Here is a 24,474-nt window from a genome sequence, read left to right on the forward strand (position 1 = left end):
AAAATGAAGACTAGATTCTGTCCTGTGTATTCAGGCAGTGCCCCATCTGTGGCACTAACTAGGCTACTATGTTAAGTGATAAGCTTATGAGTAGGAAAACTTACGGACGCATGTTAAGTAGGTCCTGGAATCCTTCCATTGACTTGGCCTTTTGCCCCCGGGATGCCATGTACTTGTCTTTTGTCCAGGTCATGTGCACCTTCTCCTGATAGGTCTCTGTCTCTTCATCCTCATCAGAGCCAATGCTGGTCAATCGTAGCATTGAATTCCGATCTTTTACCAGCTGTGCCTGAGGAAGGCCCAACATAGCTATGACTCTATACCCAATTTTCTCTCATGCTTCATATTTAATTATTTTGAAATGTGGTTATAGTGGAATAACCAATGAAGCAATCAGGAAAGAATCTGTCATGCTGAGAACAATACTATCATCCCTTTCAGGGATAGACTTTACAGGGCCAGGATTAGGTCAGTGCAGCAAAATCTCACCTCTCTGTCCCGCTCTGTTTTGGATAGTCGCATGTGTCGGAGCATCTGGGACCTTTGCTCCATCATCAGGGTGCGCTCGTAAGTATAAGCTGATATGTCACTGTCATGCTGCCATAGATATCACACAGAGTAGGCAATAAGCACAAAAGAGAAAGAACCATATATTTTCATTTCCACTCACTAAATTACACCAGAGAAAGTATCACAATATCAACCTAGGTTTTAGTTTTTGTTCAGTCATTGAGCTACATAAATATAATAATATTGTGGATTGTAGATCAAATCCAGAGCCCTGGGTCTTTTCCACAATCTAACCATGACATATGTGTTTCCTTGAAACACAAAACGAAAACCCCAGTCTTATTTTTTTTTAATACTTACAAGTTATTTTTTAAAAAAAGCTATGTGTGATCTTAGCACGAATATATGAACTGAAACTTAATAAAACTGTATTAAGCAGATAAGAATCTAGCAGAAATAGAAGGGCTATGGAACAAACAGGAAAGCAAAAATTAAAAACTACCACTAAATACACATCACATATGCATTGTACTTATCTAGATCAACAAATGAGAGTTTTGTTGGAACTAAGGAATTAATCCACATTTGCAGCTGAAGAAATTCCCAAACCAGAAGAGGTTCTAGAATGACAGGGTAGTCTCTCTGATCTCAAACTCAGCTTTCTCACCATCTCCACCACTTCCACCTCTGCCTCAATGCGAAGGTGATACAGGAAGGTGGCCAGGTCCTTCTTCATCTGAATACTGTTGTCTTCTAGTTGGGCTACTGTGAAGATCCGTATGCTACATTTTCGCCACACCTGAGAAAGTACCACATACACATGGAAAATTAAATGCAAGAAGGCAAAAAAGAGTTATTTCTTAAAACAAATGGCACTTTTGCCTAGAACAATCTTGTACGGTTTCAGGGTATATGTTCCTAGATTCTTACTTGCCATATTATTATTTATTTATTTTACTTACTTGCTATTATTATTGTTAGGGCAAAAGCTTGACCAAGGAACGCATAAAATATAGTTTAAGGGAGTTCTTATTTCATAACAAGAAAAAAACTGGCAAAACGGAAAAGATGGCACATGATACATTAAGAGGGTGCTTTACTCAAATAGCATACTGATGACACTGTGCAGACTATAATATTTACTATTTTAAATTTCAGTCTTACCAAAGGATGAACATATATATGTATAAGATACACACACACCCTCTTAGGTTTCCAGTATTTTGGTCTTTTTCTTTTTTTTTTTGTTTGCGGTACGCGGGCCTCTCACTGCTGTGGCCTCTCCCATTGCGGAGCACAGGCTCTGGATGCGCGGGCTCAGCGGCCATGGCTCACGGGCCCAGCCGCTCCGCGGCATGTGGGATCCTCCTGGACTGGGGCACGAACCCGTGTCCCCTGCATCGGCAGGCGGACTCTCAACCACTGCGCCACCAGGGAAGCCCCGGTCTTTTTCTTTTTTTTTTAAATTCACTTATTAATGTTTTTTTCCAAGGGCTCATATGGAGCTCTATTAATTTGCTGAATTTCCCTTGGAGATAGGTATCAACTACAAAGAAAACTATTTCTTATAAGGTTGAATCTGGAATCATGGAAAGCCAAGAATAATCCCCAAGTCTTCTAAGCCCCAACACTATAGAATGAAAGGAAGACTCTCTGTCTAGTGAACCAGGACAGAAGTTAAGGGAGAAAGACTTGTTTTAAAAGGTGTCAAAATACCTTGTGCTGTTTCAGTAGGAATGGTAAGAGCATGAGCATCCCCCCGTCATGCACGATCCACCACACATCAATGTTGCCCTCAGAAAACTGCTCCACATTGCTGGGAAAGAAGGAGATGTTTTTAGCCACCAGCAGGGCCAGATGGGCAGCAGTTGTCACTCGAACTGTGCCTAGAGAGAAAACAGAGAGAATCAGGATAAGCAGGATGAATCCTTAGGCTTACCTTGCTTCTTACCATGTCAGCAAAGAAAGGATAATACCCATTGACAGTTCTTGGAGCAAGGTGTCCTATTTACACAGTAGGCTATACCAAATCAAGTAACGAAAATCATTTAAAAAATTTTGAATAGCTAACAGAATTAGACTGAGAACTATGATTTACATTACTAGGTGTATTCTGATTACTACATTCCTAAGTGGGGGATACGTGAATTGGGGAGATTTTGATGCTGAAGAATAATTCTTCCAATTCCTGTGAAGAATGTCAATGTGGGAGATCACACATGGAAATATGGCAATTTCAGAGATAATTCCTAACGTAAGACTTGGCAAGATAAACAACTGATGGACATTATGTAAGGCTGGAGGGGGTGAATAGAATCAGGTTATTACTACTAGTAGTTATTTAGGTGCCCTTATGAGACTGTGCTTCAGCAAGGACACTGTCTCTACTTTAGGAGGCTGGGGGGTGGGGTTAGGGTATATCCTCTATTTGAGCCCTCAGGATAGTATGAGAAATGTTTTGTACCAATAAAAGTCTTCCAAGCTCGAGCATCTTCACTCTGGCGCCAGCCATTTGGCCACCCCATCACCACTGTGTTGTGCTTCATGCCCCCAAGGCCACATGACTGGATGAGGTGGGAAATGCCCTCTCTCAGCTTGGCAGCCACCACCAGCTGGGAGAATCCTTTCACCTTCTCTGCCTCCATTAGATGCTTTATGGTCTGAAAGAGAGACAGAATCTCAACACTGAATTACTTCATCCTGGGTCTTTTAACTTCTTACTCCTTCTCCGTATTATATTCCCCTGCCCCTTCCAAACTCTGCATAAGATCTTTATCTTCTACAGAACAATTCAAAAAGTTTAATTTATCCCAATGAAATTTTATTATCCTTTGCGTTTTTCACTTGCTAAGTGCTTACTACGTATGTAGGTAGTTGTCTACATGTACTGATAGTTCCTCTACCTTTTCCTCTCTTCTGCTTTTCTTTCTAACATACCAAACAAATTGAGAATAGGGATCGTCACAAAGTGAATATTCAATATTCCTTCTTAATTGCCCAGGGTGAGTGTGAACATAATCTCCTTCCTTCCTTAGTCCCAGTCTTGCCCTGACTCATATTACTAGAAATTCAATATGACGATTCAGTTTCAGTTTAGAATTATCTCAGGTATGTTTTCTTTTTTGTTTTTGCTATTTCCACATCCCTTTTGATATTTTAATGGTGATTACTTGCGACACTTGTATTTGTTTTACTATTCTTTTATTTATTCAAGCCAGTTTGGAGATAATATTTCATTTAGTCTTACTTCACTCTCTTGGTAGAAAGGTAGAGAGAATAATGGTGTGGAAAATGGATATGATTTTCCCAAAGGCACAGATTAAGTCAGTGGCGTAGCTAGGATAATCGGGGTCTCTTGACTTCCAATACCGTGCTTTTTATTTATTTTTATGATCATTCTGGACTAATGTTTCTTCAGCATTTCTAGTTCTAGGGTTTCAAAGTATTCCAAAATGAAATCCAGTAAAATTTTTGAAATGTAACTGAAATTTCTCTGGGGTGAGTTCTATCATTTGTAATAGAGTGAAATCTACTTTCTTCTTCAGGAAGAACTTTAATATCCCATAAGCTAATCGGGAGTAGCAAAGGAATCTTGGTCATGGTACCATGTAGATTAGGAAAGAGGAAGAAAATGTGCTCATCGCTCCTTGTTGTCACAAGATTGAGAGGAACCATCACCATAGTTCAAGGGGTGATTTATTTACATGACTTCTCTCAGGGCTCAGTCAATGTCTGGAATCTATTTGGAAATGGTGCTTAGCCTTGATAATCTTATAGTTTAGAAATGCTTTTTAAATGGGAAGAATAAATTATTACCTTCTGGTTCATCTTAGTATTTGGGAGAATATGACCATTCAAGTCAGCACTACGAAGGACACCCCCTAGATCACTCAGGAAAGGGATTAATTTAGAAATCCGAGGTCTTATGACTCAACAGCACAAAACCATAAGCTAAATTCCACTAGGTCAATAAGCCTTGACTCTTACCTGCTCAGCAGCTAAAGCTTCACCATAGTTCTCCAGGAAGTTCCCCACGATGACAGAGCCCACAATAGTGAGACCCTTTCCTGCCTTAAGCTGTGAAGCAAAGGTGAGGAGGCGAGGATGCTTGACATGTAGGTCTTCATCTAGTTTCAGCAGTACAAGCAACTGAGGCCTGTAAAGAGGTTGGCGGGGAAGGGGGTGTGATGAGAAAACACTCTGGGTCTGGGGACAGAATGACAAGTCTACCCTTTAATTCAGGAGATCTGTATAAAACACGTACTTTGACAGAAGGAAGAGATTAGAGAAAATGATAAGGTGCGGCTGCACAGTTATTCTGAATTTTCCCAGTATTACCTCAAATTGATCAGTCTTGAAGGAAGAATGAAAATGGTAGAAGTCTAGATCATATAGCACATGAATAAAAGGGAACAGAGGATCAAGAATTTAGAATCAGTCAAAGCATGTCCATTTCATGAACTCCTTGAGCCACATGATTTCCTAATCAATGAAGCACACCTTTCTGTGTGGTAACTCTGTGCCAAACACCACCAAGCTCTGTTGTTTTTTTTTACCTCCAGTTTTTAGTGTGTGGAGGTCCTTCTTCCAGCCGAAGCAAAGCAAATCGGGCTGCACTGAGGGACAGCCCGCGGATACCATCACCCCATTCTTTCTCAGCTCTGGGAGAAAGAGGAGAAAAGAGCAGAGACAGATTTAAACCATAAGAAGTACAATCTCAAAAAACAGTTTACTTTTTCTTTATCTAAAAGTAACATACACACAAGGTAGAACGTTAAAGCTCATATTGAATATTTATGTGATGCTCTCTATTAACATAATGAACCCACAGTAAGCAGATCAACACTACCCTTCACCAACACACTGCACTACACAACAGTTCAGAATAAAGGCTGGAAGGGTCACTTAACTTGTCCTGTGATGTAACTATTCAAAAGCAATAATGTAAAATAGCAATTTGGATTAGGAAATTACTACAGATCCAAAGTTTAAATTATTTCAAAAATAATTGCAGAGAAAGCAAAACTCAGTGTAATCTTCTAGATCAGAGTGTTATTTATTCCTAATTTTGGGACGTTGTTAGTGAAGTCTTAGTTGTTACAAAGTTATTCAGGACTAATTTATTTTCCATTTCCGACACAATTCCTCACCTGAAGAGATAAGCAAGAATATTTATATTTGTGTTATACTTTGTTTTTTAAAAATTTTAATTTTGTACTGGAGTATAGTTGATAACAATGTTGGGTTAGTTTCAGGTGCACAGCAAAGTGATTCAGTTATACATATACGAGTATTTAGCAGAGTTCCCTGTGCTATACAGTAGGTCCTTGTTGGTTATTTTATTTTTTTTTGATTTCTGTTGGCGTATAGTTGATTTACAATGTTGTATTAGTCTCTGCTGTATGGCAAAGTATACTTTAATACTATCATTACTATTTTAGTACATCCTTTTAGTTATCTTTTCCCTGATCCATTCATACTTTCTCAACAGGTTCCCTTTATGATCAATGGCTTATGTCCATAAGGTGACTGAGAGAATTAGGGGTACAAAATTTAGGTACAGATGAATGAAGTCTCCTGGATCCCTAATGCAATTTTCACCAGGCTGGCTCTAACCAAACTAGCCAGTTTCAATAGTTTTAGCAGCAATCAGGTTGTATATCCAGACTTACCCCTGGTACTCAATGTACTTGTAGATCATACCAGCTATTACCATAGCTACGATGGCATAATACCAGGAAGAAATAAACATCAGAGCCAGACAGATACTCATTCCCATGAAAGCGAGGGCCCTAGAAAATTAAAAACAAAAAGAATTTTTTTTAATGTTTTTCTAAGAAGCTGAAAAAGAAGTCTGTGCCAAAGGTGCTTCTTAAACTGGTGAGAAATTATTATTTTTAAAAATTCCAATATATTGCAGATAGAACTTCTGTAAAATGCAATAAAAAATGAATTACTAGAAAAACTGGTATATGCTTGGATGCTGTGACAATGTCAAATTGCTATAAGGTTTCTAAATGCTTTTTCTCAGTTTTTATAGTTGTCTTATCATGGACTGGCAACAATCAATAGATCTGCACTGAGCCCTGAACCACCCTTAGTGCTGATGTTTCCCATTGCTGGAAAAACATACAAATGAATAGGGATGCTATGAAAGTCATCTGTACTTATGAGGACAATTAATACCTACATGGGAAAGCAAAGATGGGACATGTAGTCAAAATTATCAATAACTCTTTGATCTTTTTTAAAAAAAGTATTTCATGTGAATATGACTAAAAACTTTATGAACATTTATTAACACAACTGCAGAACCCACTGGAAAAAATCTCCCATTAGTTTCTTTACTTTACATAAGGAACTTGGAAGAAAATAATGAAATTCTTGTTTTGATCAAATAGGTAGACAACTATGCTTACTGAAGTTGTTTTCTGTACAGAATGAACTTAATTGTATGACAAATTTCAAAGAACAAATAGAACAGTTGTTAATCTGGAGAAAATTAGGATCTAATTAATGGATGAAAATATACAGTGTAAAGAGAAAGAGAAAAAGTAACAAAAGCAAAATAGTAACACAAAATAAGTTCATAAGGAACTTTTAACTAAAGTTAAAGCTAGAAAGAGGATTAGAGGTGTTAAGATCAGTTGAAGATGTAAATTTGTGCCAGATAAAGGTTACATCACTACCCACCACTGGTAAGTGAAACTAGAAAGGGATCAAGGAAAAAGTCAGCAAAGAGGAATGTAGCAACAGGTACATACAGGGCATATTAAAGAACTTCTAGCTGTGACAGAAAATAAATGGAAAGAAATGGGATGGTAGCTAAAAATGTGGTGGCTCCTTTAGGACTGAGGAGACGTGAACACAACAGCAGCAGCTGTAGCAACATTTCATTGAGAGCTTTACTGTGTACCTGCACAGTGTACAGGCACTGTGCTCAGCACTTTACATTATCTCAAAACAACCCTATGAGATAGATAATACTATTAGTCCCATCTTACAAATGAATAAAATGAAATTTTATGTGGTTATGTGCTTTGTTGAAAGTTACAAACTAGGAAATAGCAGAGCTGACACTTGAACTCAGGTCATCTGACTCCATAGCTCATACTCTTTTTTTAAAATTTTTTTTAAAAAAATTAATCAATTCATTAATTTTGGCTGGGCTGGGTCTTCGTTGCAGCACACAGGCTTCTGTAGTTGCAGCACGTGGGCTCTAGAGCGCACGGGCTCAATAGTTGAGGTGTGTGGGATCTTAGTTCCCCGACCAGGGATCGAACCCAGGCCCCCTGCATTGGGAGAGTGGAGTCTTAATCACTGGACCACCAGGAAGTCTCATCATGCTCTTAACTACTAAATGAAATCACATTAAGGAAGGGAGTCTGAGAATCAAAACTGATGAAAACTGATGCAAATGTGAGGATAAATGGAAAGAAATGAAGCCCAGTGCTTAGCTAAGAGGGAAACAGGCAATCAGATATGCAAAGGGTAGGTTGTTTTAACCTGAAGAACACAGCAGCCCGGAAGTATTTATTTCACAGTTTTGATCTTTATTGTCAAGTGGGTATTATAAGTTATTATAAAACCATATATATAAAAAAAACCACAGTAGGATGGTGGAAGTTCATGTGAGCACTGGAAGTTGAAACAGACAGTAGGAAATGGGTGACCAAGAAAAAATTGTATCGAGAACTCAGAATCTCCTAGCTTTCTAGTTCAATGATGGGTTCTCTCCAAATGTGGGGAAGAAGAAGAAAAAAAAGCTGACTTACCAGTGGTAGTAGCGGAACCGGGGTCTCCAATTGGGTGTTCGAAGTAATGTTTGCAAGGCACATGCCAAGTTCACGAAGAGGTAACACATAAGAAAAAACCTGGCAGAATAAAAAAAGTAAGAGGAATGATTATTACTGTAAAATAATTCTTCAAAGGTTACTTTAGATAACTAGAGAGATTTGTTATACTTAATTTAAGCCTTTGTTCTAGGCCACTAGCCTTTAATTAAGACTAGGGTGTAGAGGAACTTAACCTCCACACAAACCTGCTCAACCTCCGAAGTTCTCTCTCAGTGAAAGACACAACCACTCTTTACCCAGTTCTTCTTGGGACAATCCCGGTTTCCTCTTCGCTACTCAACCTTGTTCCAAATTCACTTATCAAGTCCTATGGATTCTACCTATTTATAAATCTCTAAACTTTTCCCCCCTCCTTTCCACCTCTACTTCTATGAGCATAGTTGAGGCCCTCATTTCTTCTTTGTTGGATTAGTGAAATAAGCTTCCAACTGGCACTCCCAGCTCAATTTTGGCCTCCTTCTAACCTCTCTTTTATACTGAATTGATCATTATGAAACAGAAACATGATCATTTTGTTCTCAAAGGATTACCCACTACTTTCAGGTAGAAGTTCCAGGTCCTTTGTGATCTGGCTCTACCTACTTTCCCACTCTGCACCTCTCCAACCCGCAACCTCCCACTCGATCAAAGCCAAACCTTCACTCCTCCAGATGTGCTGCACTATTTCATCTCTCGGTTCCTTCACACACATTCCCTGCCTGGGATCTCTTTCACCCCTTCACTGATGAGCAAATAACCAGCCTTCCTTCAAGATACAAGTGTCACTTCTTCCAGAAAACCTTTCCTGAGTCTCAGTCTTTGGAGCTCATATAGTGCTCAGTGTTCACCTTGACCACAGTGCTCATCACACTAGACAGGGATCACTGGTTTCTTTATCTATCTACCATCAATTCTCTGAGGTTGTGTCTCAGCCATCTTATGCTTATTCTCAGCATACTGCCCAGTGCCAGGTAGGTAGTAAGTCATCAATAAGTCAATAAGTTGAATGACTAGAGTAAAAGCTACAATCAGTTGATAACGAATCAGAAATGAAGGCAAAGAACTTTTGAAGTTATACAGGTAGAAAGAAACCATGACAACTTATGAAGTTAGCCTTACATGAAAAGTCTCAGGAATATTTATTATTTAGGTGAAGTTACACCTATACTTGGTTCTCTCTGTTATCACTACTGTTACATGCCTGATGGAAATCAACATGTATTATACATCACATAAGCAAGAGTAAGTGAAAAGAATAACTGGCTCTTACATGGAAAGAATTGGGGCCACAAGATCCAGGGAGGCAATAAGGATTCCCAGCTCTGCAATGGCTGCAGTTAGAAGTAAAGCCCAGGTAGGTTCCCCATTTGCTTTGCTGTGACCAAACACCTGTACATAGACGGGAAATATCAGACACAGGAGTGTGGGGAGGGTTTGAGTCAATGCTCCCTGATTCCTCTATGCTATGGTTTCATAGCTCTGAAAAATAATAGTATTACAACTGTAGTAGCTTTTAAATGCCTTTACCCCACTCACATGTAAACTCATACTAGAGATTTAGAGGGTCTTGTGCTAAAAACCCACGTCTTCATATTATATGATCCAGTAATTCCTAAGCCTTATGAAGATCACACTGTTTCTTGTAAAACCTGAGAAAACAGGAAGAGGGCATAGGACAGGGTCACTCACCCTCAGAAAGGGTATGATGTTATCCTTGGCTATAGCCTGTAGCAGCCTCGGTGCACCTGTGAGACTCTGAAGTCCAGCCCCACACGTGGAGAAGAAGGAGCCAATAACAATCACCCATGGGGACGGCCAAGATAAGGTACCCACCACGAGATTACCTTTCACAGCATCCCCAAACCTGGGAGAGAAATCAGAGTGAGGAAACTTGACCTGGAAATAACTTTAGATGAAAAAACTAGACTGACATTCCCCCAATCTTTTCTATTTATAATTTTTAGAGAATCAAAATTGAGATAGACATGAATAATAATAAATGTAAAGGTAGGTAGATCTGATCAAAAGGCACTAGTAGCCTATATTAAGAAAAAAAAAATAACCTGTAGGGCCAGAAAATAAGCTAAGCTTTAATTAAAGCTTTCCCCCTCAAATTATCAAAATATCTACTCTGCAGGAAAACTGTAAAGGTATAGAAAAATACAAAAAAATCAGGGAGGAAATCCATAATCATAACATAACTGCTAACATTCAGCATACCTTGCATATTTTAGTGCTTACTATGTTTTTAAAAACATAGATGAGACCACACTGCACCTATACTTCTGTATTCTTTTTAAACTTATAAGCAATTTCCTATGTCATGAAAAACTCATGAATAAACATTTTTACACGTTTCTTTACATTATCATAATTTACATTATCCATTCCTCTAGTGTTGATTTTCTACCATAGAAAATACTGTGATTGACATCTTTATGCACATATCCACATTCACATTCCAAATTTTTTTTCCTTATGGTAGATTCCTAAGAGGGAATAACTGCAACAAAAGGGATCAACATCGTTAAATATTTCAAAGCACTACCAAAGTGCTTTCCAGAAAGGGTATACTGGATTTATTCCCACTAGAAGTAGATGAAGGTTCATGTCTTATGGCACATACCTATTTCACACCAGCTCTGAGTATTAAAATTTTAAGTCACTGCTAACTTGATGGGTAAAACATGGCATCTCATTGTTTAATTATTTACGGTTTTAATGATTTTTTTTACAATGTATCACACACACAAAAGAAATGTGCAAAAACTAAATGCATATTTCAATAAATTTTCACAAAGCAAACATCCACGTAAACATCCAGTCAAGAAACAGAACACACTGCCGGCACCCAAAATCCTCTCTTATGCCCACTCACCAGCTCTTTCTCCCTCCCCACTCTCCTAATTTTTAATGCTATATAGTTTTACCTGTTTTTAAACTTCAAATAAATGAAACAGTATATATGTTTTGTGTTTGGTTTCTTTGATTCAACATTGTGAAATTTTTCCTTTTTTTTCTTTTGGTACATAGCTGTGGTTCATTAATTTTTGCTGCTGTATAGTTTTCCATCACATGAATACATAATTTATTCATTCTACAGCTGATGGACATTTGGACTATTTCCAGATTTTGCCTCGTAAGAACAATTCCACTGAAAGAATCCTTGTGCACACTTCTTAATGCACACATGCATGCATGTGTGTTGGATATACCTAGCAGTGCAATTGCTGGTTCATCAGGTATGCATATGTTCAACTTTAGGAGATAATGTCCAACAGTTTTCTGAAGTGGTATCCTAATTTACACTTTCTATAGTTTTTACATTATAATTTACCAAAGCTCTATAAACCCATTTTCAATCACAATCATATAGAAATAATAAACTGTGTTACTTATTTCTTTTTGTTAACAATATTTATATAGCATCTATTAGAGTTCTTGTCCTCAAAGAATTCAATCTAGTATAGGGGACAGAAATATGAAATCAAGTAGCTGCAATACAGTATTTTAATTGCAATAATACAATATGTTCAGTAGAGTGACTGAACAAAGGGAGGAGCGGTTATCTGTTGCGTGAGTCTGGGAAAGCTTCACAGGATAAAGGACACTTAGTCTAGTCTTAGAGGATGAATATAAGTCTGCCAGGTGGGAGTAACCCATTCTAAGCAAATAACATTGCACCCACAAATACGTGGCCGGATGGAGAGTTGAAACAACAATATTTAACTCTGTGTTATGGCTGGAGCTTAGGGAGTTTTTGATGGAACGGTGGGAGATGAGATCAGAAAGAGGTAGAGAGGGCAAGACCAAAGTAGTGGGCATTAAAGGGGCTTTGGCAGGCTCTGAGCAGGAAGGTTCTATGATCAAATTTTGTGTCTTAGAAAAATCATTCTGGTGACAGTGTAGAAGAAAGATTAGAAGGTAGTAAAACTGAAAGGGAGAGTATTACAATAATCTAGGCAAAAGATCCTGAAGGCCTGTACAGAGTGATGGGATAAAAATAGTGGAAAGAATGAGATTAAGATGAAGGGTGAAATTTATAGGGCTTAGAAACCAACTGGATGAGGGAATTGATGGAAGAAGTCTAGGATGACACCTAGGTTTCTGTTTTGAGAAAGGGATGAATGGTAAGCCTATTAACTCCTCAAGATGGGGAAAAAGGGAAGAGATATAGCAGGTTTTGGAGGAAGAGTTTTCTAGAAATCTCTTGCAAAACATTTTCTTTTTGTATTCACAGATGAAAGGAAAAACAGCAGCCTTCATGAAGGAAATGAAGAAAGTAAGTTTCAAGATTTTATTTAGAATGCCAATCAGACACACTTATGTCTCATAGAGGAGATGTTAGAAACAATTGAGTTTTAAATTTTTATTTTTTATTATTTGTCCTCCTTTACTGTTAGTTTTCCAACAGCTCTCTTTACTGTACAGAAAAGTCCTCATTATTCAGACAAATTCACTGCTTTATGAAGTCCTATATCCACTGCATCTTATACAACAACATACTGGCCCTTATTATACAGCTCCTTTTTGGGGACCTATATACATGTATTTTCTAATTGTTAGTGGTGATATATATCTCAGGTGGGTTTTGAGTTTATAACTGTCTTGGGGCTGTATGGGATGATCAGACATAATGAAAGATAGACACACGACTGTTACAAAGAAATCAACTACTCACTTGTCTCTGAGAACAACGCCTTCAATACATGCACCGAAAAGGACAACATTGCTTAAATCTATGATATTGAGAGTCAAGGAAACTGATGTTCACCTTCTAAGATGCACATAAACACTCAGGAAACTTCTATCAGTAAAATGAGTGGCTAAATTCACTTATCTCATAAATTCTTTCTTGAGTTTTAGAGATGAGGTGGGTAGATTATCTGATGTGAAGTGAGGTGGTAAAAAGCAGATATCTTTATTACCAGGATAAAAATACTGATCACCCTTGTTCTATGGCTGTTCCTATGACTAAGACTCAGACTGGATCCATCAAAAGGATACAGACAAAGGAGGTAGTCAGGATGGCGAGGATAGTGCCAATGGGAATAGACTTTTGAGCATCTTTCAGATCTCCAGATCTGTTTGATCCAGCCATGATACCTTTAGAAAAGGAAAAAAGAACAAGTTAACTTCTTCAGTTCCTGGACACTTTTGATATTCACATTGCTATCAAAGACTACAGGCAAATCTGGGAATCCTGAGAATATAGTTTTGTGTAAGAAAAATCACTCCCTGGGTCTGACTGTTTGTAAAATAGGCAACAGCCCATCTGCTTACCTGTGACAGAGGGAAAGAAGATCCCCACCAGAAGAGTGAAAGAGGTGGTAATGTCAACAAGGACATACTCATGGTTTAAGCTGCCTAAGACATCAGAAGATTTGGCTGAGGGCTTTTCAATAATCTCTCCCTTTGGTATATAATTACTCCAAAGATTCTCTGCAGTGGGAAAAAAGGGTATATAAGCAGCAGCACTATGGAAAGGACATAATTAGATAATGTTCTAGCCAACAACATTCTAAGTCAGATTCATCATTTATATAGCTTTTAAGGGTATGTTTGCTTCTACATGAGCACAGATATACAGATATATGCACATATATATCGTATAACAAAGCACACATAAATAAAAACCTAATGCCTTTTCTCATCTGGTTCAAATGTAATTTGACAAAATACTTTGGTACACACAAATGCAGTTAAGTTTACCAATGCAAGTTAGTAAAAGTTAAGCGAACTAAAGCTGAATGCCTTATAAAACCTATTTTTTTTAAAAAAATTAGGCATCAATGCTATTTTGAACACCTTAGTGTAAACTTGCTTACGTGCAAAGAAATTTGTGGGCCAAACAGTTAAAATAGAAGTCACTTACAGAGAATTTCAAAAATTTAGATGAGTTAGGAAAACACACATGTGGATATGATGACATTAAAATAATTCTAGCTGTCACTGTGGGAAAAACATTGGCAATTTTATAATAACACAGAGAATACTTTATTATCTTAAGTTAAAAAGTCATTTGCTCAGCTCTGCATTCAAGAGCAGTAAATTTTAGCAGACAACACTGCAAGGGAGTCCTGAAAAAGGATAAAATCACTAACAGAAAAGCAGAAAGATGTTGAATTAAGAGCTGTGTGCTGAACTTAAGAAGGGAAGTGGCACCGTGGCAGTATTGATGGACAATAGATGAGTCTAAGATGGCAAAGTCTCGGGACTTCCCTGGAGGTCCAGTGGTTAAGTCTCCACGCTTCCAACGCAGCGGGTGTGGGTTTGACGCCTGGTTGGGGAACTAAGATCCCACAAGCCGCGTGGCATGACCAAAAAATAAAAATAAAGGCTCAACAAGATGGCAAAGCCCTCCTCAGAGAAAAATTTTAAAAATGTGTCCCCAAACCTCCCAACTCACCTGTAATGACACCACTAGCCAATCCAGGGATGCCCTGGATTGAAGTGACATTATTGTGAACAAAGTATTCATCACAGGTGGCATTGAAAAACTGACTTGAATTACAGAAGAAGCTCCATAACTTTGACGGTACTGTCATGTTGTTAATTTCCTTGGTCTTCGAGCAAATATCAATGTGCCTTGATGAAAGGGTGCGGTTGCCCAGCATGCAGACCCTAAATGAAAACAAACAGGGAGGAGAAAGATGAAGCAAGGGGAAAAAAGTATTTTAAAAAAGAAAATAGGTTAGAAACAGGTTAGTATATAGGTTTGCTCAGGAAAAAAAAAATCTCATCTCTGAGAGTTTTTACTGTCATAGATGGTTAAAGAACTAATATTGACTAGCTCTGTGAATGGTGTCTTACATTTTCTGCCAGTGTAATCCTTACAGCGATCTCACAAAATATGTACTAGTATTTCTACATCGTGGATGGAGGAACTAAAGTTTAGGGAGAAAAACTAGTCTGCCCGAGGTCATACAGGTGGAAGGTAGTAGTGACAGAATTCAAATAGAAGAACTGTCTGAAGATGATGTGCTGAGTCATCTTCCAGAATTTTTAGGTTATTAACCAACTGTTAGGTCTTAAAAGAATCTTAGAGTCCATTTGTTCTTCTTCCATACACACACACACACACACAAATCCACCCCTTTCTTTTTGGCCTAAGAAAAAGCCTCATGTTCATAACAACTCCCTTGAAAATGTTATGCTAAAGGTCAGAGCTTCTGGCTACTGTTTCAAGGAAGACAGCTTGGCTAGAATTAGGCCATCCGTCTATGACCTAATAAAAAACTGTTTTTGAACTTAAGCCTAGACCCAGTAGGGGTGACGGTAGTTAAGGATAATACAAATACAAACTGCTGATTTTATTTTTTTCATTAACCCAGAGATATAAATATGAATAAAGGAATAATACACCCACAGTTAAAAATACCTCTCAGGAGGGCCTCCCTGGTGGCGCAGTGGTTGAGAGTCCGCCTGCGGATGCAGGGGATACGGGTTCGTGCCCCGGTCTGGGAGGATCCCATATGCAGCGGAGCGGCTGGGCCCGTGAGCCATGGCCGCTGGGCCTGCGCGTCCGGAGCCTGTGCTCCGCTACGGGAGAGGCCACAACAGTGAGAGGCCCGCATACCGCAAAAAGAAAAAAAAAAAAAAAAAAAAAATACCTCTCAGGAGGAAAAAAGCAACTTTTCAAATCTGCAAAATGATAGCATACATACGCAATAAGCCATGTACCTATTACTCAGCTTCAAAAACTCTCAACATTTTCCAGTACTGTTTCATGCATTCCTCTAGGTTTTTTGGCTTGTTCTGCTGAAATATTTTTCACACACATGAAACTTTTGCTCACCAAAAAAGAAGAAAAGCATCAAAGGAGAACTTGAGGCAAAATGGAATTTCCCAAGTTAAGATTTAGGCAGAATGTAGCCTTCAGTACTTTTATGACTCAAGTGGGTCTTCAGTGGCTTGGCAGCCCCTAGACAAGCAGACTGAAAATTTATGATGGAATCTAGTACCGACATCATTTAGCATAGCAGAAGAAACACTGAACTGGGAATCAGGAAATCAAAGGGTCCATTTTCTTGCTCTGACAATTATAAACTTTGAGGCAGGTCATTTAACCTCTATGGACCTGTTTTTTCATCTTCAAAAATCTGTTTTTCTCTAATCAGGTTAAATCAACATAAGACTGATGAGTTTGATCCCTGAGTGATCAGGATGACTCTTCAAAGACAGTCACTGTAATAAGGTGACAAACAACACTCAGTGCCGTCTAGTCCCTATGCCACTGGTCAAATGGAAAACAGGTGAGCCTGTGAGTCACGCCATCTGTACAAATCCATTTCTACTTCAAAAAATATACCTTAAGGTACCTGTACTACTTATGGTATGTAATATAATATATATCTAGAAAGATATATATGCAAAAGATGTGACATTTATTTCCCTTTATTTTATGACTAGAAAGTCCATTACTGTACTAACAGCAAAACAAAAAATTTAATTATAAATATTTAGGTAGGAATCTAGGTTTCCTTGATCTCTTGATTCTTCATCAATAAAAGGAATCTAACCTTTAAATACGTTATAAAGGTTGCTGGCAAAACTACGCTGTTTGAAAAGGCCTTTATGAATAGTTCAAATATGCATAATCATTATCAGGAGGTTTTGAAAAATCCACTATCTATATCCAAATGACGGCCACGGCTGCCAGTTGTACACTTGGGACACAAGGAAGAGGATCAACACAACACAAGTTGCTGACAGCCTTCCCGCACAGATGCTAACTGGGCTTATCCAAGAGCGAAATCTCAGAGAAACTGTGAAATTCTGACTTGAAATGATCACATCACCAGATACTGTTAATGACTACCAAATAATGATGGCTAGTCAGAGAGACACGTACGGGAAGTGTGGAGGGGCAAAAGAAGACTTGATGGCTCCAGCATAGATGGCCAAGATGGACACAATGACACAGGCCAGAAAGAGTGAGGCAAACTTGTTCACATAGCGTACACCGATGAATACCACCAATACCATGAGGACCAAGAAGGCTGTGCCATAGACACGCATGTTATTTAGCATGGCTGCTGACTCCTTGAGTGCATCGTCACTATGAAAGATGGCAGCTTGGGGGACAATATATACCTGTTAGGCAAAAGAAGTAGAAAATAAGGTCATTTCAAAATAATCAGATAAAAGGGCTGTTGTAGTTTGCATTTGCTTTCATGAAGGAAAGCAAAACTGAGACAGAAAATGACTGGAGACATAGCCTAATTCATATTTCGATCTAAAATGCCTACAGAAATGGGACATCATGGATTTTTTTTTAAAGTCTACATGCCAGGGCTTCCCTGGTGGTGCAGTGGTTGAGAATCCGCTTGCTAATGCAGGGGACATGAGTTCAAGCCCTGGTCCGGGAAGATCCCAAATGCCGCGGAGCAACTAAGCCCGTGGGCCACAACTACTGAGCCTGCGCTCTAGAGCCCAGGAGCCACAACTACTGAGCTCACGTGGCACAACTACTGAAGCCCGCGTGCCCAGAGCCCGTGCTCCGCAACAAGAGAAGCCACCACGATGAGAAGCCCGCGCACTGCAACGAAGACCCAACGCAGCCAAAAATTTAAAAATAAATAAATAAATAAATAAATAAAATAAAGTCTATGTGCCATTCTGAATACTTACACTCCCAAATGGAAAAACAAGGAATGTGTTAATAATTTAAAGTGTTATGCAAAATAATTGTAATGATTATCCTGAGTCCTACTTCTACTATCGTTACTTTAAATAGTAAGAAATATATCCTAGTGAATAAATAAATGAAAAACATTTTGTTTCATTGGGATAAAGACATCAAAAGAGGTAAACTTTCTTTTACTTTTCCCCCACTAGCCCAAGTCTTGCCTCTGAGACTAACTTTTTGGTTGAGGTGGCAGGGTGCTGGTGATTGGGTGGAGGGGAAGGAGTAGGCAGGAAAAAGACACCCTCAACCTTTCTTACTCATATTCACAGTAGGAGGTCAATAACAGGTTAGCAGTCAATCATTTGATTGATTCCTGTAGCTGATTTCTCAGAAGCTTTGATATCTAACGGCAAAATAAATCCAAATCTATATCTTTTCTATATTTTAGACCACAATTAAGTCATTACTCACCAGAAAAATTTCAATGGCACCAAGGATATACATGGCTGCTGCAAATGTGGTACCAAGATAAAAGCAGAGGCCAACAGCCCCACCAAACTCTGGGCCCAGTGCTCGGGAAATCATAAAGTATGAGCCCCCAGCTAAAAGGCAAAACAGAAGGTGAACAGGATAAAAAAAGTATGTAAGTAACAGGAATGTAAACAAGTCGTAAAAAAGGATAAATGTTTCAGGCTTTTTGAAAACCCTGAATATGATAAAAAGTAGATTTCCTGGTAGGGAGTAAAAGATGAAACCTACATAATGCACATCTAATGTTCCACATAAATCAGCACAATTTGTCAGTATTACTTAGAAAAATATCAGAGGATATTTACTACAGGCATGAGATAGATGAATAAAATATATATTCTAACTAAAAGAAGCTAAGAATGTAGTAGAAATCACAGATTCTAGCTTAAAACATACAGAGATTTTTAAAAGAAGGTATTCTGAAGTCAAATAGTGTTAGTGCCTGTGGCCACTACCTAAATAGTATTCTGTTCCTTGGAAGTTTGCACCTCTGGCTTTATAGCAGAAATACAGTAATCAATGACAATCCCTGAAATCCAGCCTTAGCTACTGACCTGGCACCACTCCATTAGTGGCAATGGCACTCATGGAGATAGCAGTCAACATTGTCTGTAAAGAAAAAGGAGAAGACTGTTACTGTATAAAGACGACATTTCTGTACTACTTTCCCATCTGTGGACTTCAGAGCACTTATCGAATATTTAATTCTACCTACTTTTATGGAGGGAGTTGCCTGTCATACCAAATGGTATGCAAATGAGATGTGCTTCAACACGCTACACTAGTCACACTACTGGTATCTTGAGTCCTCTGTTAAAACGCTCCTACATCGTAATCAGTAGGTTAGGTGCTATTAAGAACCACTGATCTCACCCTGGTCTCCTAGTTAAAAACTTGGTAAACAGATTGGAAACTGACTAAAGACTGGCTACAATTCAGTAAGAAGGGGAACCACTGAAGACTTCTGAGATCATGAGAACTGTATTTTTTTTTTTTTTTTTTTTTTTTTTTTTTTTTTTTCTTTTTGTGGTATGCGGGCCTCTCACTGTTGTGGCCTCCCCCGTTGCGGAGCACAGGCTCCGGACGCGCAGGCCCAGCGGCCACGGCTCACGGGCCCAGCCGCTCCGCGGCATATGGGATCCTCCCAGACCGGGGCACGAACCCGTATCCCCTGCATCGGCAGGCGGACTCTCAACCACTGCGCCACCAGGGAGGCCCGTGAGAACTGTATTTTAAAAACATTACCTGATAGCAGCAGAGTACAGAATGGACTGAAGATAGGAAGTAGATGGAGGCAGAGTGACTTGTTAGTAGGCTATTGTGGTAGTTCAGTGAGAGGTAAGGACTGCAGTGGTAGAAGTGGGAATATAAAGACAGCGTTGAACAGAAGAGATTTCAGAGGGAGACCTGACTGGCCTTGATAGCTGATGAGATATGAGAGGCAATCAAGGAGCCAAATACGGCCCTGAAGTTTCAAGACTAAGAAACAGGGGGAAAAATGGTGTTATCATTAAGTTATTAATGATATGGACTATGTCCACTTACCCTGCTTTACATGGCACTCAGCTGAGCACAGGGAGTGTATAATGGTTATAGTAATAAAAGAGGTCCGTAGACGGCTTAATAATAAAAATTTTATAATAATCTATCAATTTACAATAAAATTGAGAGATGTGGCTGGGATACACAGATAAGAGGAGTTTAAATTAAAGGAAGACCAGAACGTTCTCAGTATAATGGAGAGAAGAACTGGAAAGAACACCCCAATTTCTGGGGAAGAGATAACGGATGAGACTACAAAACAAAACGAATACCTCTTACCCCCAAACAACAACCAGCTTTGTTTATTGGTACCACACTGGAGTAGCACATCACATTTTCTAACATATTTTCTGTCACAACACTAGTGTTATCGAGTTCAAATGGTTTGTATTCTGAATTTTTTGAAGTCAGGGACTGTATCTTCTACTTCCTACAGAAGTCTTTCCTTGTAATTTTGAGTACACCATATTACAGATATAAGCAGTGAATAACTGACACTAAATAACTGAAAATCCTTTAGATTTTAGTATCAAAATAATCTCCCCTGTTGAGATCATGAGTCTTTCCCCAGTACGTATTCTTTCTTTTATGCCCAGATAGGTTAAGCATGATACTCTTGAGCTCTTGCAATGTTCCAGGTGATCTTCAGGGGCCAACTCAGGACTTACACAGCAGCAGCAGATAAGGACAATTGCAAAGGCCTGCAGAACTCCAGCTGTGCCCACCACCCATGTAAGGCGTAGAAACAGGATCACTCCAAAAATATTTTGTAGACATGGGAGGTAAACACCCATGAAAGTACCCATTTGGGGGGTCTGGAAAGAAAGATGTTGACAAAAGAAAAAAATCATGTAGTCATCTAGAAGAGATGATTCATCCTTTTACTTTTATATAAAAACTTGTACCCTATCATTTTAATTGCAAAGCAGAGATGATATGATTAAGCAGTATTTTTAAACAGGCACATATAAAATCTCCATCTTAACAAATGTTTATCACCATACTTTTTATTATTCCTAGAGATATACATTTTAACTTTACATAGCTCTCCACATATATTTACATAAGCACCTGATCACAAATAAACTTTTAAGTGCATCCCCAACAATTTAAAATTTTCTATTCTTCAGGCCAATAGCTTTTTCTTTAAAAAAAAAAAAGGATAATGAGTTGATGGAATTCCTTCAGAATTTGGCATAAATCTTTCATAGTAGTTGGTAAACATAGTTGATAAAATACATCTGAGGGTCGTTTTACTCCTGAACAACCAGAAAGCTTACTTGTAATATTCTTCCATATTTTCATGTTGAGAAAAACTGATATTTGGTCTTTGAAAAACCCAACAGCTTCACAACAGAAAGATGGCATCAGTAGATGGGCGTGGACCCTTTTCTTCTGAAGTGCTATTCCCTCTCCCCGGAATGCCTGTCTCCCAGCTACTAATTACACAGCTCACTCCCTCAGGCACCTGGCATATACCAAGCGTTCAATAGTTCTTGAGCACAGAGTGATGCCCTGGACATTTCCTCCTTTCTTATATACGGGGCTCTTTTTATTTGTCCTTGTTATTCCAAGGCCTCACCTTGGTGGGCTTCTTTTTCCCTTCAGTGATGTTCTCTGCCTCTTCATGTTCCTTTGCTCCTTGCGTCAGGTTAGTGTAATTGGCCAAGCGGCTGAGGAGAGAAGACACCTTTGGTCTGGTGTCCATTTCTTCCTATAGAGCCAGAAATAAGAAAGAAAGAAATATTGAAGAACACTGGGAAATAAGCATCAAAATGATCCCTCTACCAGAAAACTGCAAAGTAAATAAGAAAAAATTTCACAGGTAAACATTTTAAGAAAATTTATCAATGAGACTTTATTCTCCCCCCATATTATAATATGTAATCAGGGCTACACACATTCTTATAAAATTCTGAAATGAAAAGCTTTATGATTCTTTCTAATAGCTTAACTTTACAGAAAACACAAAACCACACTGGCCCCTACAGACAGCTGTAACCTCATAAAGAACACTGATAACATAGTCTTTAACTACAGTACTACTAACAGTCTACTAACATTTATAGCTATTATTTATAGCACCAAGCATGGACAGGTCAATGAAAAACTTTTGTGACTGAACCAAATATTCACCTCAGACCTTTTCTTGAAGGAAGTTAAGAGAAAATATCATTTATAAAATAGGGACACTGAGGAAAGTGGCACTTGAAGCATTGTCCAAAGTAAGACAATGCAGTGCTGGACTAAACCAGGCTCCTTTCAACAACCAGGACACAGATCCCCCTCAGAGTCCATGCTACCTTAGTCGGATGAGACATTCAGGTCCTCTTAATCCAGCAGCCTGCTTTCTACCCTTATTTTTGGTTAGTAGTTCTAAGGTAAATGACATTCATCCCAAACAGAGAGTTGAAAAATTTTGTACTTAGTAGATTATTACAACACAGAGATTTAAATACTAGTTAAATTAGACAGCAAGGTTCTCCACATGCCTATGATGTCAACATTCCTCTTTATTTCATAGAAATTTGACTCAATGGTTATTCATTAATTAGCAATAATTAGATTATACAGATTAAATCAACTACAATGACAAGCTATAGTAAGTACTGTATTTTAACCGTTAGTTATTAAATTATCCAACTTGTACTGTTTTAAAACTAAATGGGGTGGAAAACAGCGATCTTGAAATTTCTGTTCCTGAAATCTCTGCCCTAGTTTTCTCCCAAATATTACCTCAAAGAGTGCCAAATTTTTATCAAAATATTCATCTCCTTCTTCATAATTGGAATTGTTAAGATAAGCATTTCGAGCTTTCTTATGTCCATCATCTGGAAAAAAAAAAGTAAATTAAGTTAGTTTCTCATTGGTACTGAAGAAGCATCAGCACCAAATAACTGCATGTTCCCCCTGTAATAACAGAACCCATTTTCATATTCAGATTTTCATATGAGAATGGCAGAACTCAATCAGCATTGCTTGAAGAATGTGACTCCCTCTTGAACAGGAGCAAAAGCAAATTTCTAAGAAGTAAACATGGGTCACTCCTTTTCTTAACAATATGAAGACCTCTGGAAACACTGTTCGTTTAAGATCCTAGCCTATAGAGACCCTACTCTTAATGTCACCCAAATCTAGCATGAAAAAAAAAAAATCACTGAGTACCTGCTCAGTGTACAACACTGTGCTAGACAAGGGCTACTTTCCACACTGTTGCTGTGGATAATGGCAATAAAAGCCCTCTGCTTTCAGGGCTATCTGACCTTTTATAAATGACATTTTTGTACAAACATTTGCCACCTATCTTTTTATGTTAAACGAGGCACCCCACAAGAATTTGGTGAACCCGCTATGAGGAAAAAAAAAGGAGAGTGAGGTTGGGTTCCCTAAAACAGTAGAGTTTCTGTTGTTTGAGTGCTTTCTTAACTTTGGTTCTTTATTGTAAAAGTTACATAGTTCTAATTGTCTGGCAGAAGAGAAAGAGAGAAAATTTTAAAAATTGTGTAAATGTCATTAAAAACTAAGATTTTAGGGACCTCGTTGGTGGTACACCAACGCTTCCACTGTAGAGGGCACAGTGAAGCGTGGAAGTGTGGAAGATTCCACGCTTCCACTGTAGAGGGCACAGGCTCGATTCCTGGTCGGGGAACTAAGATCCCAAATGCCGCGCGGTGCGGTCCAAAAATCACCCCCCAAAACCCTAAGATTTTAAATATTGAAGAAACAGAGGTCAATACAAAAATTAAAGAAATTAATTTAAAGTCCTATAGCCTTAAATATGTAAGATGAGCTTGGGAAATAGCCAACAAGCTATCAAAATAACTGAGTCATGTCAAAGGACAGAAGACCCAATCTGAAGGGGTTCCCACTGGCTAAAAATGGGATAATGTGAACATTAAAAATATATAATGCAATGAGGGCTTCCCTGGTGGTGCAGTGGTTGAGAGTCCTCCTGCCGATTCAGGGGACACGGGTTCGTGTCCCGGTCCGGGAAGATCCCACATGCCGCGGAGCGGCTAGGCCCGTGAGCCATGGCCGCTGAGCCTGCGTGTCCAGAGCCTGTGCTCCGCAACGGGAGAGGCCACAACAGTGAGAGGCCCGCGTACCGCAAAAAAAATAATAATAATAAATATATATATATATATATATACATATATATATATGTATATATATATATAATACAATGAATTGAAACGCAAGTACTTGAAATATCCAAAATGGTATGTAAAAAAAACTAGTCCCCTTCGCAGAGTTGCTATATTTCACAGTAACCAGTTAAAGAAATTTTCTTCATTATAGAAACATTCTGGTGAATAAATGCAGATGGAATGATATAATTAGAAAAAAATCACCAATTTTCAACCCCTAATAAAATAATGGTTATGAGCAGTGATCATCAATGGTTGCTAAAACCATTAGGTGAAA

General features: G+C 38.5%; 1 protein-coding gene across 3 annotated transcripts in view; it reads right to left on the reverse strand.

The window, feature by feature from the left end:
- Positions 1-24,474, reverse strand: part of SLC12A6 (solute carrier family 12 member 6) — an 88,529-nt gene that overhangs the window by 4,720 nt on the left and 59,335 nt on the right. For all 3 annotated transcript variants that reach the window (XM_081230203.1, XM_081230202.1, XM_081230204.1), the window contains 21 exons: positions 22,786-22,880; positions 21,632-21,763; positions 20,718-20,864; positions 19,062-19,116; positions 18,448-18,578; positions 17,200-17,441; positions 14,755-14,969; positions 13,629-13,787; positions 13,353-13,451; positions 13,027-13,084; positions 10,035-10,209; positions 9,616-9,734; positions 8,286-8,384; positions 6,183-6,302; positions 5,067-5,171; positions 4,498-4,666; positions 2,975-3,170; positions 2,227-2,396; positions 1,178-1,309; positions 490-597; positions 105-289 (listed from right to left, as the gene is read on the reverse strand). In XM_081230203.1, coding sequence (XP_081086329.1) covers positions 105-289; positions 490-597; positions 1,178-1,309; positions 2,227-2,396; positions 2,975-3,170; positions 4,498-4,666; positions 5,067-5,171; positions 6,183-6,302; positions 8,286-8,384; positions 9,616-9,734; positions 10,035-10,209; positions 13,027-13,084; positions 13,353-13,451; positions 13,629-13,787; positions 14,755-14,969; positions 17,200-17,441; positions 18,448-18,578; positions 19,062-19,116; positions 20,718-20,864; positions 21,632-21,763; positions 22,786-22,880 — 2,911 coding nt within the window. The remainder of the gene's footprint in view (positions 1-104; positions 290-489; positions 598-1,177; positions 1,310-2,226; positions 2,397-2,974; positions 3,171-4,497; positions 4,667-5,066; positions 5,172-6,182; positions 6,303-8,285; positions 8,385-9,615; positions 9,735-10,034; positions 10,210-13,026; positions 13,085-13,352; positions 13,452-13,628; positions 13,788-14,754; positions 14,970-17,199; positions 17,442-18,447; positions 18,579-19,061; positions 19,117-20,717; positions 20,865-21,631; positions 21,764-22,785; positions 22,881-24,474) is intronic.

Source organism: Mesoplodon bidens, assembly GCF_964165515.1.
Source record: "Mesoplodon bidens genome assembly, chromosome: 3".
NCBI lineage: Eukaryota > Metazoa > Chordata > Mammalia > Artiodactyla > Ziphiidae > Mesoplodon > Mesoplodon bidens.